A 22,962-nucleotide genomic window follows, 5' to 3' on the forward strand; every position below is an offset into this window, starting at 1 on the left:
TGGTATCTGCTAAGCACTTACTATGCGCCAGACACTGTGATAATAATAATAATGGCATTTCTTAAGTGCTTACTATGTGCAAAGCACTGTTCTAAGCGCTGGGGAGGTGACAAGGTGATCAGGTTGTCCCACCGGGGGGCTCACAGTCCTAATACCCATTTTCCAGATGAGGGAACTGAGGCCCAGAGAAGTTAAGCGACTTGCCCAAAGTCACACAGCTGACAAGTGGCGGAGTCGGGATTTGAACCCATGACCTCTGACTCCAAAGCCCGGGCTCTTCCCACTGAGCCATGCTGCTTCTCTAAACTAAGCGCTGGGGTGAATACAAGATAATTGGGTTGGATGCAGTCCCTGTCCCACATGGGGCTCACAGTCTTAATCTCCATTTGACAGATTCATTCATTCATTCAATCGTATTTATTGAGCGCTTACTGTGTGCAGAGCACTGTACTAAGTGCTTGGGAAGTACAAGTTCTTTCATTCAATCGTAGTTATTGAGCGCTTACTGTGTGCAGAGCACTGTACTAAGCGCTTGGGAAGTACAAGTTGGCAACATATAGAGATAGTCCCTACCCAACAGCGGGCTCACAGTCTAGAAGGGGGAGACAGAGAACAAAACAAAACATATTAACAAAATAAAATAAATAGAAGAAATATCTACAAATAAAATAAATAGAGTAATAAATACGTACGAACATATATACATACATACAGGTGAGGTATATTACTCTATTACTCTATTTATTTATTATTTTATTTGTACATATTTATTTATTTTACCAAGTGCTTAGTATAGTGCTTTGCACACAGTAAGTGCTCAATAAATACGATTGAATGAATGAATGAACGAATGACTCCAAACCCTGTGGTCTTTCCACTGAACCACGCTGCTTTACGCTTGGGAAGTCCAAGTCGGCAACATATAGAGCCGGTCCCTATCCAACAGTGGGTTCACAGTCTAGAAGGGGGAGACAGAGAACAAGACAAAACATATTAACAAAATGAAATAAATAGAATAAATATGTACAAATAAAATAGAGTAATAAATATGCACAAACATATTTACATATATACAGGTGAGGTAACTGAGTCCCAGAGAGGTGACTTGCCTAGCAGACAAGTGGTGGAACCTGGATTACTCACTCAATCGTATTTATTGAGCGCTTACTGTGTGCAGAGCACTGTACTAAGCGCTTGGGAAGTCCAAGTTGGCAACATATAGAGACGGTCCCTACCCAACAGTGGGCTCACAGTCTAGAAGGGGGAGACAGAGAACAAAACAAAACATATTAACAAAATAAAATAAATAGAATAAATATGTACAAATAAAATTGAGTAATAAATCCGTACAAACATATATACAGGTGCTGTGGGGAGGGGAAGGAGGTAAGGTGGGGGAGAGGAAGGAGGGGGCTCAGTCTGGGAAGGCCTACATTTTACAGATGAGGTAAATGAGGTCCAGGGAAGTGATGTGACTTGCCCAAGGTCACACAGCATGAAGTGCCGAAAAGAAACCTGGAAGACAGCCGGATAATATGGCCAACGGGGACCACAGTGGTCCCCAAGGCAAGTGGCTTCCGGGTTATGGTCTATGTCAAAGCATCGACCCTCTGCTGTGGTCACGCTCTGGCCAGAAATGGGTCATGTGTGTTACAAAATGACCCTTCATGTGCACTTTGCAATGTGCTGCCCCTCTGCCGATCTCTCTGCCGGTGGCATTCTGTGCCCCGGCACCAACGTTACTGGCAGGGACCAGAGAGCACAAGTGAGTTGGCACAAACCACTAGCACTATGATGCTAGGCCCCCTTTCATTCAACCGTATTTATTGAGCGCTTACTAAGCACTTCGGAAGTACAAGTCGGCAACATATAGAGACGGTCCCTACCCAACAACAGGCTCACAGTTGTGTGCAGAGCACTGTACTAAGCGCTTGGGAAGTACAAGTTGGCAACATATGGAGACGGTCTCTACCCAACAGCAGGCTCACAGTCTGCTGAAGTCTCAATGCGGATCCCTTCACGCCTTTGAATCTGACATGCCCCAAACATAAGGGATGTTTGTTGAGCTCCAGGGGCTAAGCAAGCACTCACGGCAGCTCTCTTCATCAGAACCGTCCTTACAGTCCGTGTCGCCGTCGCGGTACCAATGCTCAGAGATGCAGCTGCCGTCGCTGCAGCGAAACTCCTTCTCCGAGCACTTGCGCATATCACACCACTCATCCTATAGAACCCAAGTCCTTTTGACTCTGAGGTCCGTGCTCTATCCACTAGGCCAGGCTGCTTCAAACAGCTCTTTGTCAGTCATATTTATTGAGCACTCACCATACACAGAGTACTATACTAAGCACTTGGGAGAGTACAACAATAAGTAGCCACATCCCTGCCCACAGCGAGCTTATGGCTCTTTATGCTCGTAAGTTATTATTAGAGTTGATCTTCCTCGGGATCCCCAGGAGGCACTTTCTGAACTCACCTGTGATGGTGATGATATTTGTTAAGCACTTACTATGTGCCAAGCACTGGAACTGGAGGTGGAGTTGCCTAGGATTGAACCGGGAACTTCATACATGCGAAGCACACGCTCTACCCCTGAGCTATGTGGCATCTTAACATTGGCTTTGGAGAGCCTTGACTAGTTCCTTTCAGAGACGCCCAGCTCAGTCTCAGCAGCTGAAATGAAACAAAACCACGGGTCGATTTTCATCCCATCACTCACCCCGCTGCTACTGGCCTTAGAGGTAGCCACAGAGACCCTCATTTTCCAGACACCGGGGTTAGGCCCAGGTCGGGAGGAGGGGCATCTCCGACATCTTTTCCAAGGGAATGCTTGGTCTTGATGAGGGACTTTGGCAAGCAGGTAAGTGAACGTCTCTGCAAATTGGGAAGATCTTTTGGAAACTCTCCCCCCGACAGCGTTGTTCAGCTTAGTCGTCGGGTTAGAACAGATCAGCTCAAATCCATAAATATTCCCAAACCCTCATATTAAGCAGAAGTTTCAACCGCCTCCCCAACAGCCCTAGTATCTGATTAATTGCATCTCCTCGTCCCTTCCCCTGCTCAGCATCTGGTGGGGCCACCGAGGTGTAGTGGAATGGCCCAAAGGCAAGGGAAGAGGAGGAAGAGGAGGAGGAGAAAGAGAAGGAGAAAGGTGGGAGGGGAGAAAGCGGAGAGGGAGGAGGGGGAAGGAGGGGGAAGGAGGAGGAGAATGAAGGTTGGGGAAGAGGAGGGCACGGGAGAAAGAAAAAGCAGGAACTGAAGACTAAGTGTCACCTTCCTTCTATTCCCTATTGTAGCCGGAGATTGCATCACGATCAAAAATGGAAGTTTCGCTTGGTCCCGAGAGAGTTCTCCATGCCTCCGGAGGTAGCCTTTTAAGTGACTTTAGCTACAGCAGATTTGCGACGAGATATTCACGGAGTCGTCTCTGGCTCGTTTCTAACAGATTACTTTCAACGTGTCTATTTAATGATGATGGCAACAATGATGATGGCATTTGTTAAGCGCTTACTATGTGCCAAGCATTAAGTCCTGGGTGGGGGGGGGGGGGGGGCGTTACAAGGTAACCCACATGGGGCTCACAGTCTTAATCCTCACTTTACAGACGAGGTAACTGAGGCCCAGAGAAGTGAAGTGACTTGTCCAAAGTCACACAGCTGACAAGTGGCAGAGCTGGGATTAGAACCCACGACCTCTGACTCTCAAGCCCGGGCTCTTTCCACTGCTTCTCTACTGAACTGAGAGGGAGTTTTTTTATCACTTACTTTATTGTACTTTCCCAAGAAAGTAAAACCGTCTGGCAGGTGGTAATTCCCTGTGAAATTCAGGACCACAGAGGCATCTGATTTACCATTCCCAGCCCTTAAGGTATCCTCATGACAAAGCGAGCTGCCAGCAGCGGGGTGGGAGAGCCCGGCTGAATCATCCAGCCCCTCATTTGATGATAATAGTAATAATAATTATGGTATTTGTCAAGCGCTTACTATGTGCCAAGCACTGTTCTAAGCACTGAGGCAGATACAAGGTAATGAGGTTGTCCCACGTGGGGCTCACAGTCTTAATCCCCATTTTACAGATGCGGTAACTGAGGCACAGATAATAATAATAATAATGCTGGTATTTGTTAAGCGCTTACTATGTTCTAAGGGCTGGGGAGGTTACAAAGTGATCAGGTTGCCCCATGGTGGGGCTCACAGCCTGGAGCACGGGCCTGGGTGTCAGAGGACTTGGGTTCTAATCCCTGCTCTGCCACTGGGCTGCTGTGTGACCTTGGCCGAGTCATTTCACTCCTCTGGGCCTCAGCCACCTCATCTGTAAAATGGGGATTGAGACGGCAAGCCCCATGTGGGACAGGGACTGTGTCCAACCTGATTTGCTTGTTCTGTTCTATTTGTTTTATTTTGTCAATATGTTTTGTTTTGTCGTCCGTCTCCCCCTTCTAGACTGTGAGCCCACTGTTGGGTAGGGACCGTCTCTCTTTGTTGCCGACTTGTACTTCCCAAGCGGTTAGTACAGTGCTCTGCACACAGTAAGCGCTCAATAAATAAGATTGAAAGAACGAATGAATGAGTAAATCCACCCCAGCACTTAATACATTGCCTGGCACACAATAAGTGCTTAACAAATACCACAGTTATTATTATTATTGCTATTATTAAAATGGTGATTAAGATTGTGAGCCTCATGTGGGATATAGACCATGTCCAACCCGCTATCTTGTATCTTCCCCAGCGCTTACTACAGTGCCTGGCACAGGGTAAGTGCTTAACATGCCATAAAATAAATAAGTAAAAACTTCCCTCTTTACTTGGCCTGTGTAATAATAATAATAATAATCAAGGCATTTATTAAGTGCTTACTATGTGCAAAGCGCTGTTCTAAGTGCTGGGGAGGTAGAGAAGCAGCGTGGCTCAGTGGAAAGAGCCCGGGCTTTGGAGTCAGAGGTCAGGGGTTCAAATCCCAGCTCTGCCGCTTGTCAGCTGTGTGACTTTGGGCAAATCACTTAACTTCTCTGGGCTTCAGTTATCTCATCTGTAAAGACTGTGAGGCCAGCGTGGGACAACCTGATCACTTGGTATCCTCCCCAGCGCTTAGAACAGTGCTTTGCACATAGTAAGCGCTTAACAAATACCAAAATTATTATTACAAGGTGATCAGGTTGTCCCACGGGGGGCTCACAGTCTTCATTCCCATTTTACAGATGAGGGAACCGAGGCTCAGAGAAGTGAAGTGACTTGCCCAAAGTCACACAGCTGACAGTTGGCGGAGCCGGGATTTGAACCCGTGACCTCTGACTCCAAAGCCCGGACACAGCCCCTTTCTCTTGCTCGCCCCTCCTCAGTGTCCCATCTGATCGTTTTCAGGATAAGTTTGGCGGTACCTCGGGGCCACCTGCTAGCTGTGATTGGCTCCGTGGGAGCAGGGAAGTCCTCCTTGCTGGCCGCCCTCCTTGGAGAGCTGTCAAAACTGGATGGACAAGTCAACATTGAGGTGAGATCCTGCCTTCTTTGCCCATCCGCCGGGGTTGGAGGGGAGGGCTGTAGTAGTACTTATTTATTTTATTTATAATGGCATTTATTAAGCACTTACTATGTGCAAAGCGCTGTTCTAAGCGCTGGGGAGGTTACAAGGTGATCAGGTTGTCCCACGGGGGGCTCACCGTCTTAATCCCCATTTTACAGACCTCGTCTGAAGCCCAGGAAGTGACTTGCCCAAAGTCACACAGCTGACAGTTCGCGGAGCCGGGATTTGAACCCATGACCTCTGACTCCAAAGCCCGGGCTCTTTCCACTGAGCCACGCTGCTTCTCTATTGTGGTAGTCGTGGTAGCGGTTCTTTCCTGAGTGCTTAGTATCAATCAGTCATATTTATTGAGCGCTTACTGTGTGCAGAGCACTGTACTAAGCACTTGGGAAGTAATCCCAGTTCCCCTACTTGTCTACTGTAGGGTCTTGGGCAAGTCACTTCACGAGCTTCAGTTACCTCATCTGTAAAATGAGGATTAAATCTTACTCCCTCCTACCTGTGAGCCCCATGTGAGACAGGGACTGCGTCCAAACACTAACTTTGTACGTACCCCACACTTAGAACGGTGCTTGGCACCTAGAAAACACTTAACAAATACCATTAAAAGAAAAAAAAGCAATCCAGTCCACGGATTTGAGCCACACCGCAGCATGTGTCCAACCTAATTCTCTTCTGTCTACCGCAGTGCTCGGCACAGAGTAAGAGCCCACCCTTGAGCCACCGGCATTTCCCGAAAAGCCAGCTTGCCTGTCTGTTTGGATCCTGTTCCCCTCCCTCTGTGGTTTTCCAGGACTCTTCGACCCCATTCCCTTCCCTCTGTGGTTTTCAGGGCTCCGCAATCCCGTTCCCCTCCCTCTGTGGTTTTTCAGGGCTCCGTCGCCTACGTGCCCCAAGAGGCCTGGGTCCAAAACGCCTCCGTGGAAGAGAACGTGTGCTTTGGGCAGGAGCTGGAGGAGCCGTGGTTTTCCCGAGTGTTGGAGGCGTGTGCCCTGCAGCCGGACCTAGCCGCTCTCCCCGCCGGAGTCCACACCGAAATCGGAGAGCAGGTGGCCTTTCAGCTAGTGGGTTCTGTCGGCAGCCAAGGGGCCCACCCAGTTTGGGCCCAGGGCAGACCCTTCCCAGATCCCCCTGGCCACAGGATGGGAGGACTGATGAAATCAGGCATACTGCTTTGAGTGGAACCCCCAAAATTATATGAACAATTCGGCTTCAAGGCTGTCCATCACCTCGCCCCCTCCTACCTCACCTCCCTTCTCTCCTTCTCCAGCCCAGCCCGCACCCTCCGCTCCTCTGCCACCGCTAACCTCCTCACCGGGCCTCGTTCTCGCCTGTCCCGCCGTCGACCCCTGGCCCACATCATCCCCCGGGCCTGGAATGCCCTCCCTCTGCCCATCCACCAAGCTAGCTCTCTTCCTCCCTTCAAGGCCCTACTGAGAGCTCACCTCCTCCAGAAGGCCTTCCCAGACTGAGCCCCCTCCTTCCTCTCCCCCTCGTCCTCCTCTCCATCCCCCCCGTCTTACCTCCTTCCCTTCCCCACAGCACCTGTATATATGTAAATATGTTTGTACATATTTATTACTCTATTTATTTTACTTGTACATATCTATTCTATTTATTTTATTTTGTTAGTATGTTTGGTTTTGTTCTCTGTCTCCCCCTTCTAGACTGTGAGCCCACTGCTGGGCAGGGACTGTGTCTATATGTTGCCAACTTGGACTTCCCAAGCGCTTAGTACAGTGCTCTGCACGCAGTAAGCGCTCAATAAATACGATTGATTGATTGATTGATTGGACCTGGGGGAGGAAGTAGGGCCTGCTGAAGGAGGCTGAAAGAGGTGCCCCATCACTGAGATGATCCACAATAGAGCCAGAGGTTGAGCAAGAATGGGGGGGGAAAGGAATGACTTCCCTCCTGGGAGGAGAGGTGTGATGCTCCCTGTCTTTTGTATCTTCCCCAGCGGCTAGCACAGTGCGTGGTTCACAAGAAGCACTTAATAAATGCCCTAATCATCATCATTAGCATGCCACAGCATCAACCAGCTCGAAACACCAAAGTGCTCCTGTTTGAAAACGGGGAGGGGAGGAACCAAGAGAAAGATAGAGACTCACCCGGCAAGCCGGCACTTGGCAATGATAGGCCCCCCCGCCGGCCCGTGCCTCTAACCACCAGGCCTCACTTCCTCATCGGGTGCTTTGGTTAAGTTTCCAGCTCCGTTGGGTTGACTCGGGACGAAATCCTTTTTCAGGGACCAGGCTCGGTTCATTCTACAGCCGTGAATTCCTCGTGGGAATTTCTAAAAGACTTGGCGGTATCTCCGCTCCAGTTAACAGGAGCTGATTCTAGACTGTGAGCCCGCTGTTGGGTAGGGCCCGTCTCTATATGTTGCCAACTTGTACTTCCCAAGCGCTTAGTACAGTGCTCTGCACACAGTAAGCGCTCAATAAATACGACTGAATGAATCCAAGTCCCACAAGGTAAAGTGAAGCGGAGGGGAAATGTGCCACCCGGCTTGATTTATCTGTAATTATCTCCTCTGTCAAATGGGGGTGAAGACTGTGAACCCCATGTGATCACCTTGTAACCTCCCTGGCGCTTGGAACAGTGCTTTGCACATAGTAAGCGCTTAATAAAGGCTGTCATTATTATCGATTCTCCTAGGGCATTAACATCTCCGGAGGACAGAAGCAGAGGGTGAGTCTGGCCCGCGCTGTGTACAGAAGGGCATCGGTGTACCTGCTGGACGACCCCCTCTCTGCGGTGGACGCCCGTGTCGGCCAGCACATATTTGATCACATCATTGGGCCCAATGGCTTACTCAAGGATACGGTGGGTGGCCCGGAGAGCACATCAGTTGAGAAGCAGCGCAGTGGAGTGGTTGGGAGACGGAAGGTCATGGGTTCTAATCCCGGCTCTGCCACTTGCCTGCTGTGTGACCTCGGGCCGGTCACTTCACTCCTCTGGGCCTCAGCTACCTCCGCTGTAAAATGGGGATGGGACGGGGACTGGATCCATCCTGACGGGTTCTGGGATATGCGGTACAACAGACAGGCAAGAAACAATCACTTCAGAACAGACAGACGGGATCAGAGCCAAGCCGTATTCCTCCAGACAGTCAGCTTAGAAGGCCTGTCACCAAACTCCATCCCAAAGTGGGCCCCGAAAGGCGGGTGGAGCGAACGAGCGCGACAGGGAGGCTTCTTTTTACCCCAGACGCGGATCCTCGTCACTCACACGCTCAGCGTTCTGCCTCGGGTTGACAGCATCGTCATGCTGGTGGACGGGGCGATCGCCGAGATCGGCTCCTACCAGGAGTTGGTGCGGAGAAACGGAGCCTTCGTGGACTTCTTGTGTCAATCCAGTCAGGCGGAGGACGCGGGGGATGGAGGTTCGTTCGGGTGGCCTCTCCGCTGGGGCCGGGCGAGCGGTCCTGTCTCTGTCCTCTTCAGAAAAAGCCGACAGATCTGGGCTCTGGGCAGCAGAGCCCACAGAATCAATCAGTCAATCAATCAATCGTATTTATTGAGCGCTTATTGTGTGCAGAGCACTGTACTAAGCGCTTGGGAAGTCCAAGTTGGCAACATATAGAGACGGTCCCTACCCAACAGTCAGAAAAAGCCGACAGATCTGGGCTCTGGGCAGTAGAGCCCACAGAATCAGTCAATCAATCAATCAATCGTATTTATTGAGCACTTACTGTGTGCAGAGCACTGTACTAAGCGCTTGGGAAGTACAAGTTGGTAACATATAGAGGTGGTCCCTATCCAACAGTGGGCTCACAGTCTAGAAGGGGGAGACAGAGAACAAAACAAAAAACATATTAACAAAATAAAATTAATAGAATAGATATCATCAATCATATTTATTGAGCGCTTATGTACAAGTAAAATGGTAGGTGTGTCCCAGGAGAGAGAGATATCAGATTATCCCTTTATTAATAATAATGGGGCCTGGGAGTCCAACGGACCCGGGTTCTATTACTGGCTTTGACAGTTGCTTGCTGTGTTACCCTGGGCAAGTCACTTAACTTCTCTGTGCCTCAGTTTCCACAACTAAAATGGGGAGAACTCTTTTCCCTCCTGCTTAGATTGTGAGCCCCATGCAGGAGGGGCTGACTTAATTGACTTGCACCTACTTAATTGACTTGCACAAACTTGAGAAGCAGCGGGGCTCAGTGGAAAGATTTTTCATGATTTTTTAATGGTATTTGTTAAGTGCTTATTATGTGCCAGACACCGTACTAAGTGCTGGGGCAGATACACATTGCCGGGTTGGTCACAGAGCAACGTGGCTCAGTGGAAAGAGCCCGGGCTTTGGAGTCAGAGGTCATGGGTTCAAATCCTGGCTCCGCCACTTGTCAGCTGTGTGACTTTGGGCAAGTCACTTCACTTCTCTGTGCCTCAGTGACCTCATCTGGAAAATGGGGATTAAGACCGTGAGCCCCCCGTGGGACAACCTGATCACCTTGTAACCTCCCCAGCGCTTAGAGCAGTGCTTTGCACATAGTAAGCACTTAATAAATGCCATTATTATTATTATTACTCCAGTGCTTAGAACAGAGTTTGACACATAGCGAGCGCTTACAAATGCCATTTAAAATTCTGCTTTTATTTTTTGGCAGAAACAGCACACTCAGCAGCAGCCGGGACATCCAAGATCAGCTTTGCCTCCAAGAACAGGAATTTCCCAGGAGAGGTGGACAGGTCAGTGGACAGTGTCCTAATACAGACACTGCTTTTCCCTGGGAAAGTCCAGGGGGCTGGGATTGTGTGGAGAGGGGGCATTACCAAAAAAACTTCGGAAATTTTATATAAGCACCTGATTGATGTCAGGTCAATCAATCAATCTGTCATTTAGAAGCACCGTGGCCAAGTGGAAAGAGCACGGGACTGGGGTTAAGAGGACCTGGCTGTAAATCCCGGCTCTGTCGCTTGTCCGCTGTGTGACCTTAGGCAAACCACTTACCTTCTCTGTGCTTCAGTCACCTCATCTGTTAAACGGGGATTAAGACTGTGAGCCCCATATGAGGTATAATAATAATAATACTGGCATTTATTAGGAGCTTACTATGTGCAAAGCACTGTTCTAAGCACTGGGGAGGTTACAAGGTGATCAGGTTGTCCCACGGGGGCTCACAGTCTTCATCCCCATTTTACAGATGAGGGTACTGAGGCACAGAGAAGTGGCTGAGCCCCCTTTTTCCTCTCCTCCTCCCCATACCCCTGCCCTACCTCTTTCTCCTCCCCACAGCACCTGTATATATGTTTGTACAGATTTATTACTCTATTTTACTGGTACATAGATAATATTCTATTTACTTTGTTAATGATGTGCATCTAGCTTTAATTCTATTTGTTCTGTCAACTTGACACCTGTCCACATGTTTTGTTTTGTTGTCTGTCTTCCCCTTCTAGACTGTGAGCCCGTTGTTGGGTAGGGACCATCTCTATATGTTGCCAACTTGCACTTCCCAAGCGCTTAGTACAGTGCTCTGCACACAGTAAGCACTCAATAAATACAATTGAATGAATGAATTTCACTGTGCCTCAGTTACCTCATCTGTAAAATTGGGGATTAAGACTTGAACCTTACATAGGACAGGGACTCTGTCCAGTCTGATGATCTTGTATCTGCCCCAGTGCTTAGTATTGTGCCTGACACATACTATGAACTTAAATACCTTTTTTTTTTTAAAAAAAAGAACTCAAATAATGAATGGTATTTATTGAATTCTTCGTGTGTGTAGAGCATTGTGCCAAGTGCTTGGGAGAGTACAATGCAAATATATCTGAAACGTAATTGTATATATTATAAACGTAAACAGGTATAAACGTATACAGGTTATAAACATAACCTGTATATATGTATATATGTTTGTACATATTTATTACTCTATTTATTTATTTATTTATTTTACTTGTACCTATCTATTCTATTTATTTTATTTTGTTAGTATGTTTGGTTTTGTTCTCTGTCTCCCCCTTTTAGACTGTGAGCCCACTGCTGGGTAGGGACCGTCTCTATATGTTACCAACTTGTACTTCCCAAGCGCTTAGTACAGTGCTCAGCACACAGTAAGCGCTCAATAAATACGACTGATGATGATGATTGATGGTAATTGTTGATTAAATCATTACTTTTCAGTTTATTGACAGGAAAAATAATAATAATAATGACATTTGCTAAGCTGTATATGCCAAGCACTGCACTAAAGGCTAAATTAGTTACAAAATAAGCAGGTCTTACACAGACCCTGTCATATATGGGGATTATATCGTTACTTTTCAGCTCTCTCCCGTTTAGACTGTAATCAACAAACGTCTCTCGTGTTTCTTTGTAGCCCATCAGGTGGCCTAGTAGCCTAGGTACACCATGGTAACAGTTGCTCTGACTAAGGAGGAGAAGGTGCTTTCTTGTTCCCTTGAGACAACTGCCGTTTGCAGCTAAAATGCTTCCAACAGCCCGCACGCAACAAAAACGAAACGATAGTGCAGAGACCCAGGAAGCAACGCGGCCTCGTCATGAGCCTGGGAATCAGCAATCTAATCCCAGCTCCGCCACTTGTCTGCTGTGTGACCTTGGGCAAGTCACTTCACTTCTCTGTGCCTCAGTTCCCTCATCTGTAAAATGAGGGTTAACACTGTGAGTCCCTGTGGGACAACCTGACCACCTTGTAACCTCCCCAGCGCTTAGAACGGTGCTTTGCACATAGTAAGCGCTCATTATTATTATTATTATGTGGGACATGGACTGCGTCCAAAGTGATTAGCTTATAACTATCCCAGGGCTTAGTACAGCGCCTGGCACAAAGTAAGCGCTTAACAAATACCAGGAAAAAACCCCAACAAAACCCAGGCTAATGGCCCAGATAGATGCAGTTCTGTATTTAGTTTGCCGATTTCTCCGGTTTAAGAAGCAGCATGGCGAAATGGATGGAGCTCGGGCCTGGGAGTTCAAAGGTCATGGGTTCTAATCCTGGCTCTGCCGCTTGTCTGCTTTGTGACCTTAGGCAAGTCACTTCACTTCTCTGTGCCTCATCTGCAAAATGGGGATTGAGGTTGAGATTGTGAGCCCCACGTGGGACAAGCGAACCGTGTCCAACCTCGATCCATCCTGGCACTTAGTACTTAGTGCTTAGTACAGTGCCTGGCACATAGTAAGCACTTAAATACCATAATTATTATCATTATTCTCCACATTTCACTCTGAAGGGGCAGGACCGGACCGACTCTCATGGGGAAAGATGCAGCAGCTTCCAAACACCAGTCGAAGATTCACGTGGCAGGCCCAGATGTCAGTGGGCGGCTGACAGAAGAGGACCGAGTGCAGACGGGAAGGGTAAGAGGCACCTCTTCTCAAGTGATGGCGTCTCTCACGAATCCACTGCCCCAGAATGGATCCCCAAGAGTCCACGGTCAATAGACAATAGTCAATAGTCTTGGCAGCTCTAAGGTGTTACCAGGCAAGGTGCCGAAGCCCAGAAAACTGCCATTTCTTGGGCGGGGAGGGAAGGAAAAGCAGAGTAGCCTAGTGGATAGAGCACAACCCTGGACTTGGGTTCTAAACCCGGCTCCATCACTTGTCTGCTGTGTGACTTCAACCCAAGTCACTTCACTTCTCTGTGCCTTAGTCACCTCATCTGTAAAATGGGGGTTAAGACTGTGAGCACCATGCGGGACAGGTTCTGTGTCCGTGGGGAAGCGGCGCGGCTCAGTGGAAAGAGCTCAGGCTTCGGAGTCTGAGGTCAGTAGCGGGGGTCGCCCAGCCGGGCCCAGGAGCCCCCCACCTTCGACCTGAGGGTGGAAATTATTTCTCATTATTATTTCCATTATTTTGTATTATTATTTCTGCTTATAGAGAAGCGGCGTGGCCCAGGGGAAGGAGCCCGGGCTTTGGAGTCGGAGGTCATGGGTTCAAATCCCCCTCCCCATCCCCCCCGCCTTCCCTCCTTCCCCTCCCCACAGCACCTGTATATATGTATATATGTTTGTACATATTTATTACTCTATTTTACTTGTACATATTTATTCTATTTATTTTATTTTGTTAATATGTTTTGTTTTGTTGCCTGTCTCCCCCTTCTAGACTGTGAGCCCACTGTTGGGTAGGGACCGTCTCTATATGTTGCCAACTTGTACTTCCCAAGCGCTTAGTACAGTGCTCTGCACACAGTAAGTGCTCAATAAATACGATTGATTGATTGATTGACTGATTGAGCCCGCTGTTGGGTAGGGACCGTCTCTGTATGTTACCGACTTGTACTTCCCAAGTACAGTGCTCTGCACAAAGTAAGCGCTCAATAAATACGATTGAATGAATGAATGAATCGGTTCAAAACCCAGCTGTGTGACTTTGGGCAAGTCACTTAACTTCTCTATGCCTCAGTTACCTCATCTGTAAAATGGGGATGAAGACGGTGAGCCCCACATGTGGGGCAACCTGATCACCTTGTAAACTCCCCAGTGCTTGGAACAGTGCTTTGCATATAGTAAGCGCTTAATACATTTATTATTAGCTTGTATCTACCCCAGCGCTCAATACAGTGCCTGCACATAGTAAGCACTTAACAAATACCATTAAAAAAAAAAAAAAAGGAGGGAGGGAGGCTTACGTTTATCCGTCTTTTCTTTGCTCTCATACCGCTTCATAGTGTCTTACTGGTCGAAGGGATCCAGGGATACCGCAGTCCTGGCTGGCTTATGGTCCTGGTCGACTCCCCTCCGGGCAGCCAGGAAAGTGCCAGGATCACAGGACACGTTCGGAGAGTTTTGCGTCCCAGTTGCCATCTGAAACGAATTTCATCTTTTAATGGGGGAAGAGAACAAAGACACCATAAAAAAAAGGAAGCTTCAGTCTAGAGGCTGCTGTTAGAGGAGCAAAGTGTGCAGATTGGGTTATGGTAGAAAATCAGCTAGGGAAGGTAGGAAGGAGAAAAGTGGTTATTTTTAACAATCAATCAATGGTATTTATTGAGCGCTTACTGTGTGCAGAGCACTGTACTAAGCGCTTGGGAAGTACAAGTCGGCAACATATAGAGACGGGCCCTACCCAACAGTGGGCTCACAGTCTAGAAGGGGCAGAAAGAGAACAAAACAAAACATATTAACAAAATAAAATACATAGAATAGATATGTACAAGTAAAATAACTAGAGTAATAAATACGTACAAACATATATACATATATGCAGGTGCTGTGGGGAAGGGAAGGAGGCAAGGCGGGGGGGGATGGAGAGGGGGAGGAGGGGGAGAGGAAGAAGGGGGCTCAGTCTGGGAAGGCCTCCTGGAGGAGGTGAGCTCTCAGTAGGGCCTTGAAGGGAGAAAGAGAGCTAGCTTGGCGGATGGGCAGAGGGATTGGGGGCATTCCAGGCCCAGGGGAGGACGTGGGCTGGGGGTCGACAGTGGGACAGGCGAGAACGAGGTACGGTGAGGAGGTTAGCGGCAGAGGAGCGGAGGGTGCGGGCTGGGCTGGAGAAGGAGAGAAGGGAGGTGAGGTAGGAGGGGGTGAGGGGATGGACAGTCTTGAAGCCGAGGGTGAGGAGTTTCTGCCTGATGCGTAGGTTGACTGGTAGCCACTGTTGATTTTACCAGAGACAATGAAGACAGCAGGTTTCCCGCTGAGCTTTGGATTTTCCTCTCAGCGCCGTCACACAAAGCTAACTGATGGTTCTCTCCGTGAACCTTTCATTCCAGGTGAACCTAGGCCTCTACCTCGCCTATGTGAGGGCGGCAGGGACTCCGGGCTGCCTCATCACCCTGCTGTTTTTCCTCTGTCAGCAAGTGGCCTCGTTCTCTAGCAGTTACTGGCTCAGCTTGTGGGTAGATGACCCCATCACCAACGGCGTCCAGCAGCACACCAGACTGAGGCTCGGAGTCTTCGGAGCGCTGGGCTTCCTCCAAGGTTTCCCCGGCCCGGGCCCCTGGATCTTTTCTTCTTCCTCTCCCCCTCCTCTATCTCTCCCAGTCCAGCTCATTTTCCTGCCCCAACAGGGTTCAGTCTCTACCACAGCAAGGGGTCAAAAAGGGAAGCCCCTTGCAGCTCCTCCATTCCTTGCTCCCCATTTCCCTCATTCATTCATTCAATCGTATTTATTGAGCGCTTACTGTGTGCAGAGCACTGTACTAAGCACTTGGGAAGTCCCAGTTGGCAACATATAGACACGGTCCCCTACCCAACAGCGGGCTCACAGTCTAGAAGGGGGAGACAGAGAACAAAACAAAGCATATTAACAAAATAAAATAAATAGAATAAATATGTACAAATAAAATAAGCACCGTTCTAAGCACTGAGGTAAACGTAGTCATTCATTCATTCATTCCATCGTATTTATTGAGTGCTTACTGTGTGCAGAGCACTGTACTAAACACTTGGGAAGTCCAAGTTGGCAACATATAGAGACGGTCCCCACTCAACAGTGGGCTCACGGTCTAGAAGGGGGAGACAGAGAACAAAACAAAGCATATTAACAAAATAAAATAAATAGAATAAATATGTACAAATAAAATAAGCACCGTTCTAAGCACTGAGGTAAACGTAGTCATTCATTCATTCATTCCATCGTATTTATTGAGCGCTTACTGTGTGCAGAGCACTGTACTAAGCGCTTGGGAAGTACAAGTTGGCAACATATAGAGACGGTCCCTACCCAACAGTGGGCTCACAGTCTAGAAGGGGGAGACAGAGAACAAAACAAAGCATATTAACAAAATAAAATAAATAAGATAAATATGTACAAATAAAATAAGCACTGTTCTCAGCACTGAGGTAGATACAACGTAGTCAGGTTGGACTCAGTCCCTGCCCCATATAGGGCTCGTACTATTAATCCCCATTTTACAGGTGGGGTAAATGAGGCCCAGAGAAGTGAAGTAACTTGCCCAAGGCTACACAGCAGACATGTGGCGGGGAGCAAACTGAAGAAAATACAAGTACAAGCAGAAAGCAGGAGGCCACATCAGAATGAAACAGCCGATGAAATCACTCACGAGGAGAAGTCAAGGTTGGAGACACAGTTAGGAAACTGCCCAACTTTAGCTTCTCCCCCGTGGAATTTGCCACCCTTGGGATTGGCTACGATTGAGGAAAAATGAGTATTCGCAGTCCTCCGGACCGTAAGCTCGTTGTGGGCAGGAAATGTGTCTGTTTATTGTTGTATTAAACTCTCCCCACCGCTTAGAACAGTGCTCTGTACGCAGTAAGTGCTCCATAAATGCGATTGACTGACAAAAGTACCAACAGACGGAGCCTGCAGATACGAACAGCATGCGTGGCTCAGTAGAAAGAGCCCGGGCTTTGGAGTCAGAGGTCGTGGGTTCAAATCCCGGCTCTGCCAATTGTCAGCTGTGTGACCCTGGACAAGTCACTTCACTTCTCTGGGCCTCAGCTAGCTCAGCTGGAAAATGGAAAATCCCCTCAAAAACCCAGGGGACTGGGGTGGGAGGAGAAGGAGGAAGAGGAGCAGGGCAGGCCATCGTGGGGTCAGCTCCTGAAGAGCCTGGGACCTCTCTCTCTAAATGCATTAGAAATGGAGCTGAGACTTGAAGGAGGGAGCAGTCTCCATTTTGAGGCCCTGACAAAAGAAACAGGCTTCATGGATTGCCTCCAGAACCCACCGTTTTGGGGTCAGCTCTCTTCCCATTTCCTTTCTGTGGTAAAAAAAACAGACCTCATTCCCTCTCTCCCATCACCACTCCCAAGGGGAGCGAGTTGAAGGGTTCATTTAGATTCTCAGATTCCACTCAGAGTCAAGAAACATCGTGGAAAAAGCTCCCTGTCTGGGAGTCGAGAGGCCCAAGTTTTAATCTCAGCTCCGCCGCTTCCGTGCCGTGTGACCTCGGGCGAGTCACTTTCCTCGTCGGCCCCTCAGTTTCTTCCTCTGTGAAATGGGGATTCCATCCCTGTTCTCCTTCCCTCTTAGACAGCAAGCTCCCCATGGGACAGGGACCATAGCTGTAATTGATTAATGATGACATTTGTTAAGCGCTTACTGTGTGCAAAGCACTGTTCTAAGCGCTAGGGTGGATCCAAGGTGATCAGGTTGTCCCACGGGGGGCTCACAGTCTTAATCCCCATTTTACAGATGAGGTGACTGAGGCACAGGGAAGTGAGGTGACTTGCCCAAAGTCACACAGCTGACAAGCATGGGGTTCCTAGTCTGTGAGCCCGCTGTTGGGTAGGGACCGTCTCTATATGTTGCCAACTTGTACTTCCCAAGCGCTTAGTACAGTGCTCTGCACACAGTAAGCGCTCAATCCAGCGCTTAGAACGGTGCTTTGCACATAGTAAGTGCTTAATAAATGCCATTAGAAATAAAAGATAAAAAAAAATAAATACGATTGAATGAATGAATGAATGAAAGCGGCTGAGCCGGGATTAGAACCCATGACCCCTGACTCCGAGGCCCGCGCTCTTTCCACTGAGCCACGCTGCTTCTGTAATAACAATGATAATGATAATGGCATTTATTAAGTGCTTACTATGTGCAAAGCACTGTTTTAAGCGCTGGGGAGGTTACAAGGTGATCAGCTTGTCCCACGGGGGGCTCACAGTCGTAACCCCCATTTTCCAGATGAGGTAACTGAGACACAGAGAAGTTAACTCCGCCACATGTCAGCTGTGTGACCTTGGGCAAGTCACTTAACTTCTCTGAGCCTCAGTTACTTCATCTGTAAAGTGGGGATTAAGACTGGGAGCCTGACGTGGGACAACCTGATCACCTTGTATCCCCCCCAGTGCTTAGAACAGTGCTTTGCACATAGTAAGCGCTTAATAAATGCCACTAGTATTATTATTATTATTACTATTATTAACCTCTTCTACTTCTCCTTGCGCCTCAGCCATGGGGAAGTTCGGCTCCATCGCTGCCGTCCTGCTGGGAGGAGCGTGCGCCTCTCACCGATTGTTCCGAGAGCTCCTGCGGAGTGTCTCCCGCTGCCCCATGGGCTTCTTCGAGAAGACGCCGGTGGGCAACCTGCTCAACCGCTTCTCCAAGGACACGGACGCCATAGACGCTGAGATCCCCGACAAGCTCAAGTCCTTCTTGGGGTTCCTGTGTGGACTCCTGGAGGTCTGCCTGGTGGTGGTGGTGGCCACCCCAATGGCGGCTTTGGTGATCCTGCCGCTCCTCTTGTTCTACGGCGTGTTTCAGGTACCGGGGCCGAAGTGAGGCTTCTTCTCACCCCAAAATCCAGGTTCTCCCCTTGGGAAGCGTCCCCGCTTCGGGGCACCCGATCCTTTTCTCTTCCAGGGGTCTCTCCCTGTGGATCTCCAGGCACCTCTAGGCACTCCGACCCCTGCCCTCACTATCCTGGGCCTGGGGATGGGAGTGGAGGGCCTAGCAACAAGCATCTATCAGCTGAGAAGAGCTGTCAATTAAGAAGCAGCGTGATTAATAAATATAGACCGTGGGCCTAAAAGTCGGCAGGACCTTGGTTTTAATCCCGGCTCTGCCACGTGTCTCCTGTGTGACCTTGGGCAAATGATAATAATAATAATAATAATGGCATTTATTAAGCGCTTACTATGTCCAAAGCACTATTCTAAGATCTGGGGAGGTTACAAGGTGATTAGGTTGTCCCACATGGGGCTCACAGTCTTAATCCCCATTTTACAGAGGAGGAAACTGAGGCACTTGCCCAAAGTCACAGAGCTGGCAATTGGCGGAGTCTATCGCTTAACTTCTCTGAGCCTCAGTTACCGCATCTTTCAAATGGGGATTAAGGCTGTGGGCCCCTTGGGGGGCAGGGACTGTGTCCTACCCGATTACCTCGTATCTACCCCAGTGTTTAGATCGGTACTTGGCATATAGTAATCAATCAATCAATCAATCGTATTTATTGAGCGCTTACTGTGTGCAGAGCACTGCACTAAGCGCTTGGGAAGTACAAGTTGGCAACATATAGAGACAGTCCCTACCCAACAGTGGGCTCACGGTCTAGAAGGGGGAGACAGAGAACAAAACCAAGCATACTAACAAAATAAAATAAATAGCATAGATATGTACAAGCAAAATAAATAAATAGAGTAATAAATATGTACAAACATATATACATATATACAGGTGCTGTGGGGAAGGGAAGGAGGTAAGATGGGGGGATGGAGAGGGGGACGAGGGGGAGAGGAAGGAAGGGGCTCAGTCTGGGAAGGCCTCCTGGAGGAGGTGAGCTCTCAGTAGGGCCTTGAAGGGAGGAAGAGAGCTGGTTTGGCGGATGGGCAGAGGGATTGGGGGCATTCCAGGCCAGGGGGATGTCGTGGGCCGGGGGTCGATAGTAAGTACTTAACAAGTACTGTAATGATTATTATTATCATCAGCTGATGATGACAGCATTTATTAAGCGCTTACTATGTGCCAAGCACTGTTCTAAGCACTGGGAAGGTTACGAGGTGATCAGGTTGTCCCACAGGGGGCTCCCAGTCAATCCCCATTTTACAGATGAGGTAACTGAGGCGCAGAGAAGTGCCCTCACAGTCAATCTCCATTTTACAGATGAGGTAACTGAGGCGCAGAGAAGTGAAGTGCCCTCACAGTCAATCCCCATTTTACAGGTAACTGAGGCGCAGAGAAGTTAAGTGACCTCACAGTCAATCCCCATTTTACAGATGAGGTAACTGAGGTGCAGAGAAGTGAAGTGACCTCACAGTCAATCCCCATTTTACAGGTGAGGTAACTGAGGCGCAGAGAAGTTAAGTGCCCTCACAGTCAATCCCCATTTTACAGGTAACTGAGGCACAGAGAAGTTGTGACCTCACAGTCAATCCCCATTTTACAGATGAGGTAATTGAGGTGCAGAGAAGTGAAGTGACCTCACAGTCAATCCTCCATTTTACAGTTAACTGAGGCGCAGAGAAGTTGTGACCTCACAGTCAATCCCCATTTTACAAATGAGGTAACTGAGGCGCAGAGAAGTGAAGTGCCCTCACAGTCAACCTCCATTTTACTGATGAGGTAACTGAGGCGCAGAGAAGTGCCCTCACAGTCAATCCCCATTTTACAGATGAGGTAACTGAGGTGCAGAGAAGTTAAGTGACCTCACAGTCAATCCCCATTTTACAGATGAGGTAACTGAGGTGCAGAGAAGCTAAGTGACCTCACAGTCAATCCCCATTTTACAGATGAGGTAACTGAGGCGCAGAGAAGTGAAGTGACCTCACAGTCAATCCCCATTTTACAGATGAGGTAACTGAGGCGCAGAGAAGTGAAGTGCCCTCACAGTCAATCCCCATTTTACAGGTAACTGAGGCGCAGAGAAGTTGTGACCTCACAGTCAATCCCCATTTTACAGATGAGGTAACTGAGGCGCAGAGAAGTGAAGTGCCCTCACAGTCAATCTCCATTTTACAGATGAGGTTACTGAGGCGCAGAGAAGCTAAGTGACCTCACAGTCAATCCCCATGTTACAGATGAGGTAACTGAGGCGCAGAGAAGTTAAGTGACTGGCCCAAAGTCACACTGACGGAGGACGGAGGAGCTGGGATTTGAACCCCTGACCGCTGACTCCATTCATTCGTTCAATTCAATCGTATTTATTGAGCGCTTACTGTGTGCAGCACTTGGAAGTAGAAGTTGGCAACGTATAGAAACGGTCCCTACCCAACAGCGGGAGGGGCTCTTTCCACTGAACCATGCTGCTTTTCTCAGGCCAAGGCCCTGGGCCAAGGCGGGAGGCGTCCGTCTTCGGGGGAGGGCCGGGTGGCTGGAGGCACGATGACCCAAGTCCTGCCCTTTCCCCTCTGCCCGGCCTCAGAGCTTCTACGTGGCCAGTTCCTGCCAGCTGCGGCGCCTGGAATCCGCCAGCCAGTCCCCCATCTACTCCCACATCTCGATGACCTTCCAGGGGAGCAGTGTGATTCGCGCTTTCCGGGCCCAGAGCCGGTTTGTCTCCCGGAGCGACGGCCACGTGGATGAGAATCAAAGAGTCAGCTTCCCCAGGCTGGTGGCCGACCGGTGAGAAGAGGTTTTTGTAATAATAGTAATGATAATTGTGCTATTAAGCGCTTACCATTGGCCAGGCACTGGCAGGTACGAGATACAAGATAACCAGTTCGGACGCAGTCCCTGTCATCATCATCATCAATCGTATTTATTGAGCGCTCACTACGTGCACAGCACTGTACTAAGCGCTTGGGAAGTACAAGTCGGCAACATATAGAGACGGTCCCTACCCAACAGCGGGCTCACAGTCTAAAAGGGGGAGACAGAGAACGAAACCAAACATACTAACAAAATAAAATAAATAGAACAGATATGTACAAGTAAAATAAATAGAGTAATAAATATGTACAAACATATATACATATGTACAGGTGCTGTGGGGAAGGGAAGGAGGTAAGATGGGGGGGATGGAGAGGGGGACGCATAGGGCTCACGGTCTTAATCCCCATTTTACAGATGAGGTAACTGAGGCCCAGCGAAATGAAGGTCACACAGCAGACAAGTGGAGGGACCGGGATTAGAACCCATAACCTTCTGACTCCCAAGCCTGTGCTCTTTCCTCTAGGCCTTGCTGTTTTTTTTGTATACCCTGAGGCCAAGGGAGAGGGGAGGGGGGGAAATTTCCTACAGAACATGATGCAACTAGTTGAGAGAGCATGGGCTGGGATAATAATAATAATGATGGTATTTGTTAAGCGCTTACTACGTGCAAGGCACTGTTCTAAGCGCTGGAGGGGTTACAAAGTGATCAGGTTGTCCCACGGGGGGCTCACAGTTTTAATCCCCATTTTGCAGATGAGGTAACTGAGGCACAGAGAAGTGAAGTGACTAGCCCAAAGTCACACAGCTGACAGTTGGTGGATCCAGGTATTTGAACCCATGACCTCTGACTCCAAAGCCAGGGCTCTTTCCACTGAGCCACTTCTGCTTCCACTCTGTGACCTTGGATGTCAGGAGACTTGGGGTCTAGTCACCCTGGCCCCCTGGGTGGCCTGCAACAAGTCACTTTTAACTTCTCTTTGCCTCAGTTTCCTCATCTATAAAATGGGGTTAAGATACTCGCCTTTCCCCTTCCTCTTAGACTGTGAGCCCCGTGTGGGACAGGGACTCTGTCCCCTTTGATGACCTAGTATCTATCCAGCGCTTAGTACAGTGCTTGGCAACAGTGTAAGCACTTAAGAAACACCCCCCTATTATTCAGTACATAATATCGTCAACATCAGTGGTATTGATTGAGCACTTACTGTGTGCACAGCGCTGTAGTCTGCACTTGGGAGAGTACAATACAACAGAATTGGTAGACGTATTCTCTGCCCACAGTGCTTATAATCTAGAGAGGGAGGCAGACATTGATACATAAAATACATAATTTATAATATTTAAGGGCAGAGGGTGGGGTAAATATCAAATCCCCAAAAGTCATAGATCCAAGTCCTTAGATGATGCAGAAGGGAGAGGGGACCGGGGAAAAGAGAGCTTAATCGGAGTACGTCTCTTGGAGGAGATGTGACG

The 22,962-nt window shown here is 48.6% G+C and overlaps 1 protein-coding gene across 2 annotated transcripts in view; it reads left to right on the plus strand.

Annotated features, from left to right (window-relative positions):
• The window catches only part of ABCC6 (ATP binding cassette subfamily C member 6), a 76,050-nt gene that overhangs the window by 30,026 nt on the left and 23,062 nt on the right, over nucleotides 1-22,962 (plus strand). The window contains exons 15-24 of one of the 2 annotated variants that reach the window (XM_038762866.1): nucleotides 3,294-3,363; nucleotides 5,361-5,487; nucleotides 6,393-6,584; nucleotides 8,182-8,349; nucleotides 8,734-8,908; nucleotides 10,142-10,223; nucleotides 12,732-12,858; nucleotides 15,212-15,419; nucleotides 18,356-18,666; nucleotides 21,263-21,462. In XM_038762866.1, the coding sequence (XP_038618794.1) occupies nucleotides 3,294-3,363; nucleotides 5,361-5,487; nucleotides 6,393-6,584; nucleotides 8,182-8,349; nucleotides 8,734-8,908; nucleotides 10,142-10,223; nucleotides 12,732-12,858; nucleotides 15,212-15,419; nucleotides 18,356-18,666; nucleotides 21,263-21,462 (1,660 nt within the window). The remainder of the gene's footprint in view (nucleotides 1-3,293; nucleotides 3,364-5,360; nucleotides 5,488-6,392; nucleotides 6,585-8,181; nucleotides 8,350-8,733; nucleotides 8,909-10,141; nucleotides 10,224-12,731; nucleotides 12,859-15,211; nucleotides 15,420-18,355; nucleotides 18,667-21,262; nucleotides 21,463-22,962) is intronic. The other variant, XM_038762867.1, reaches the window with a different exon arrangement.

Source organism: Tachyglossus aculeatus, chromosome 21, assembly GCF_015852505.1.
Source record: "Tachyglossus aculeatus isolate mTacAcu1 chromosome 21, mTacAcu1.pri, whole genome shotgun sequence".
Lineage (NCBI taxonomy): Eukaryota > Metazoa > Chordata > Mammalia > Monotremata > Tachyglossidae > Tachyglossus > Tachyglossus aculeatus.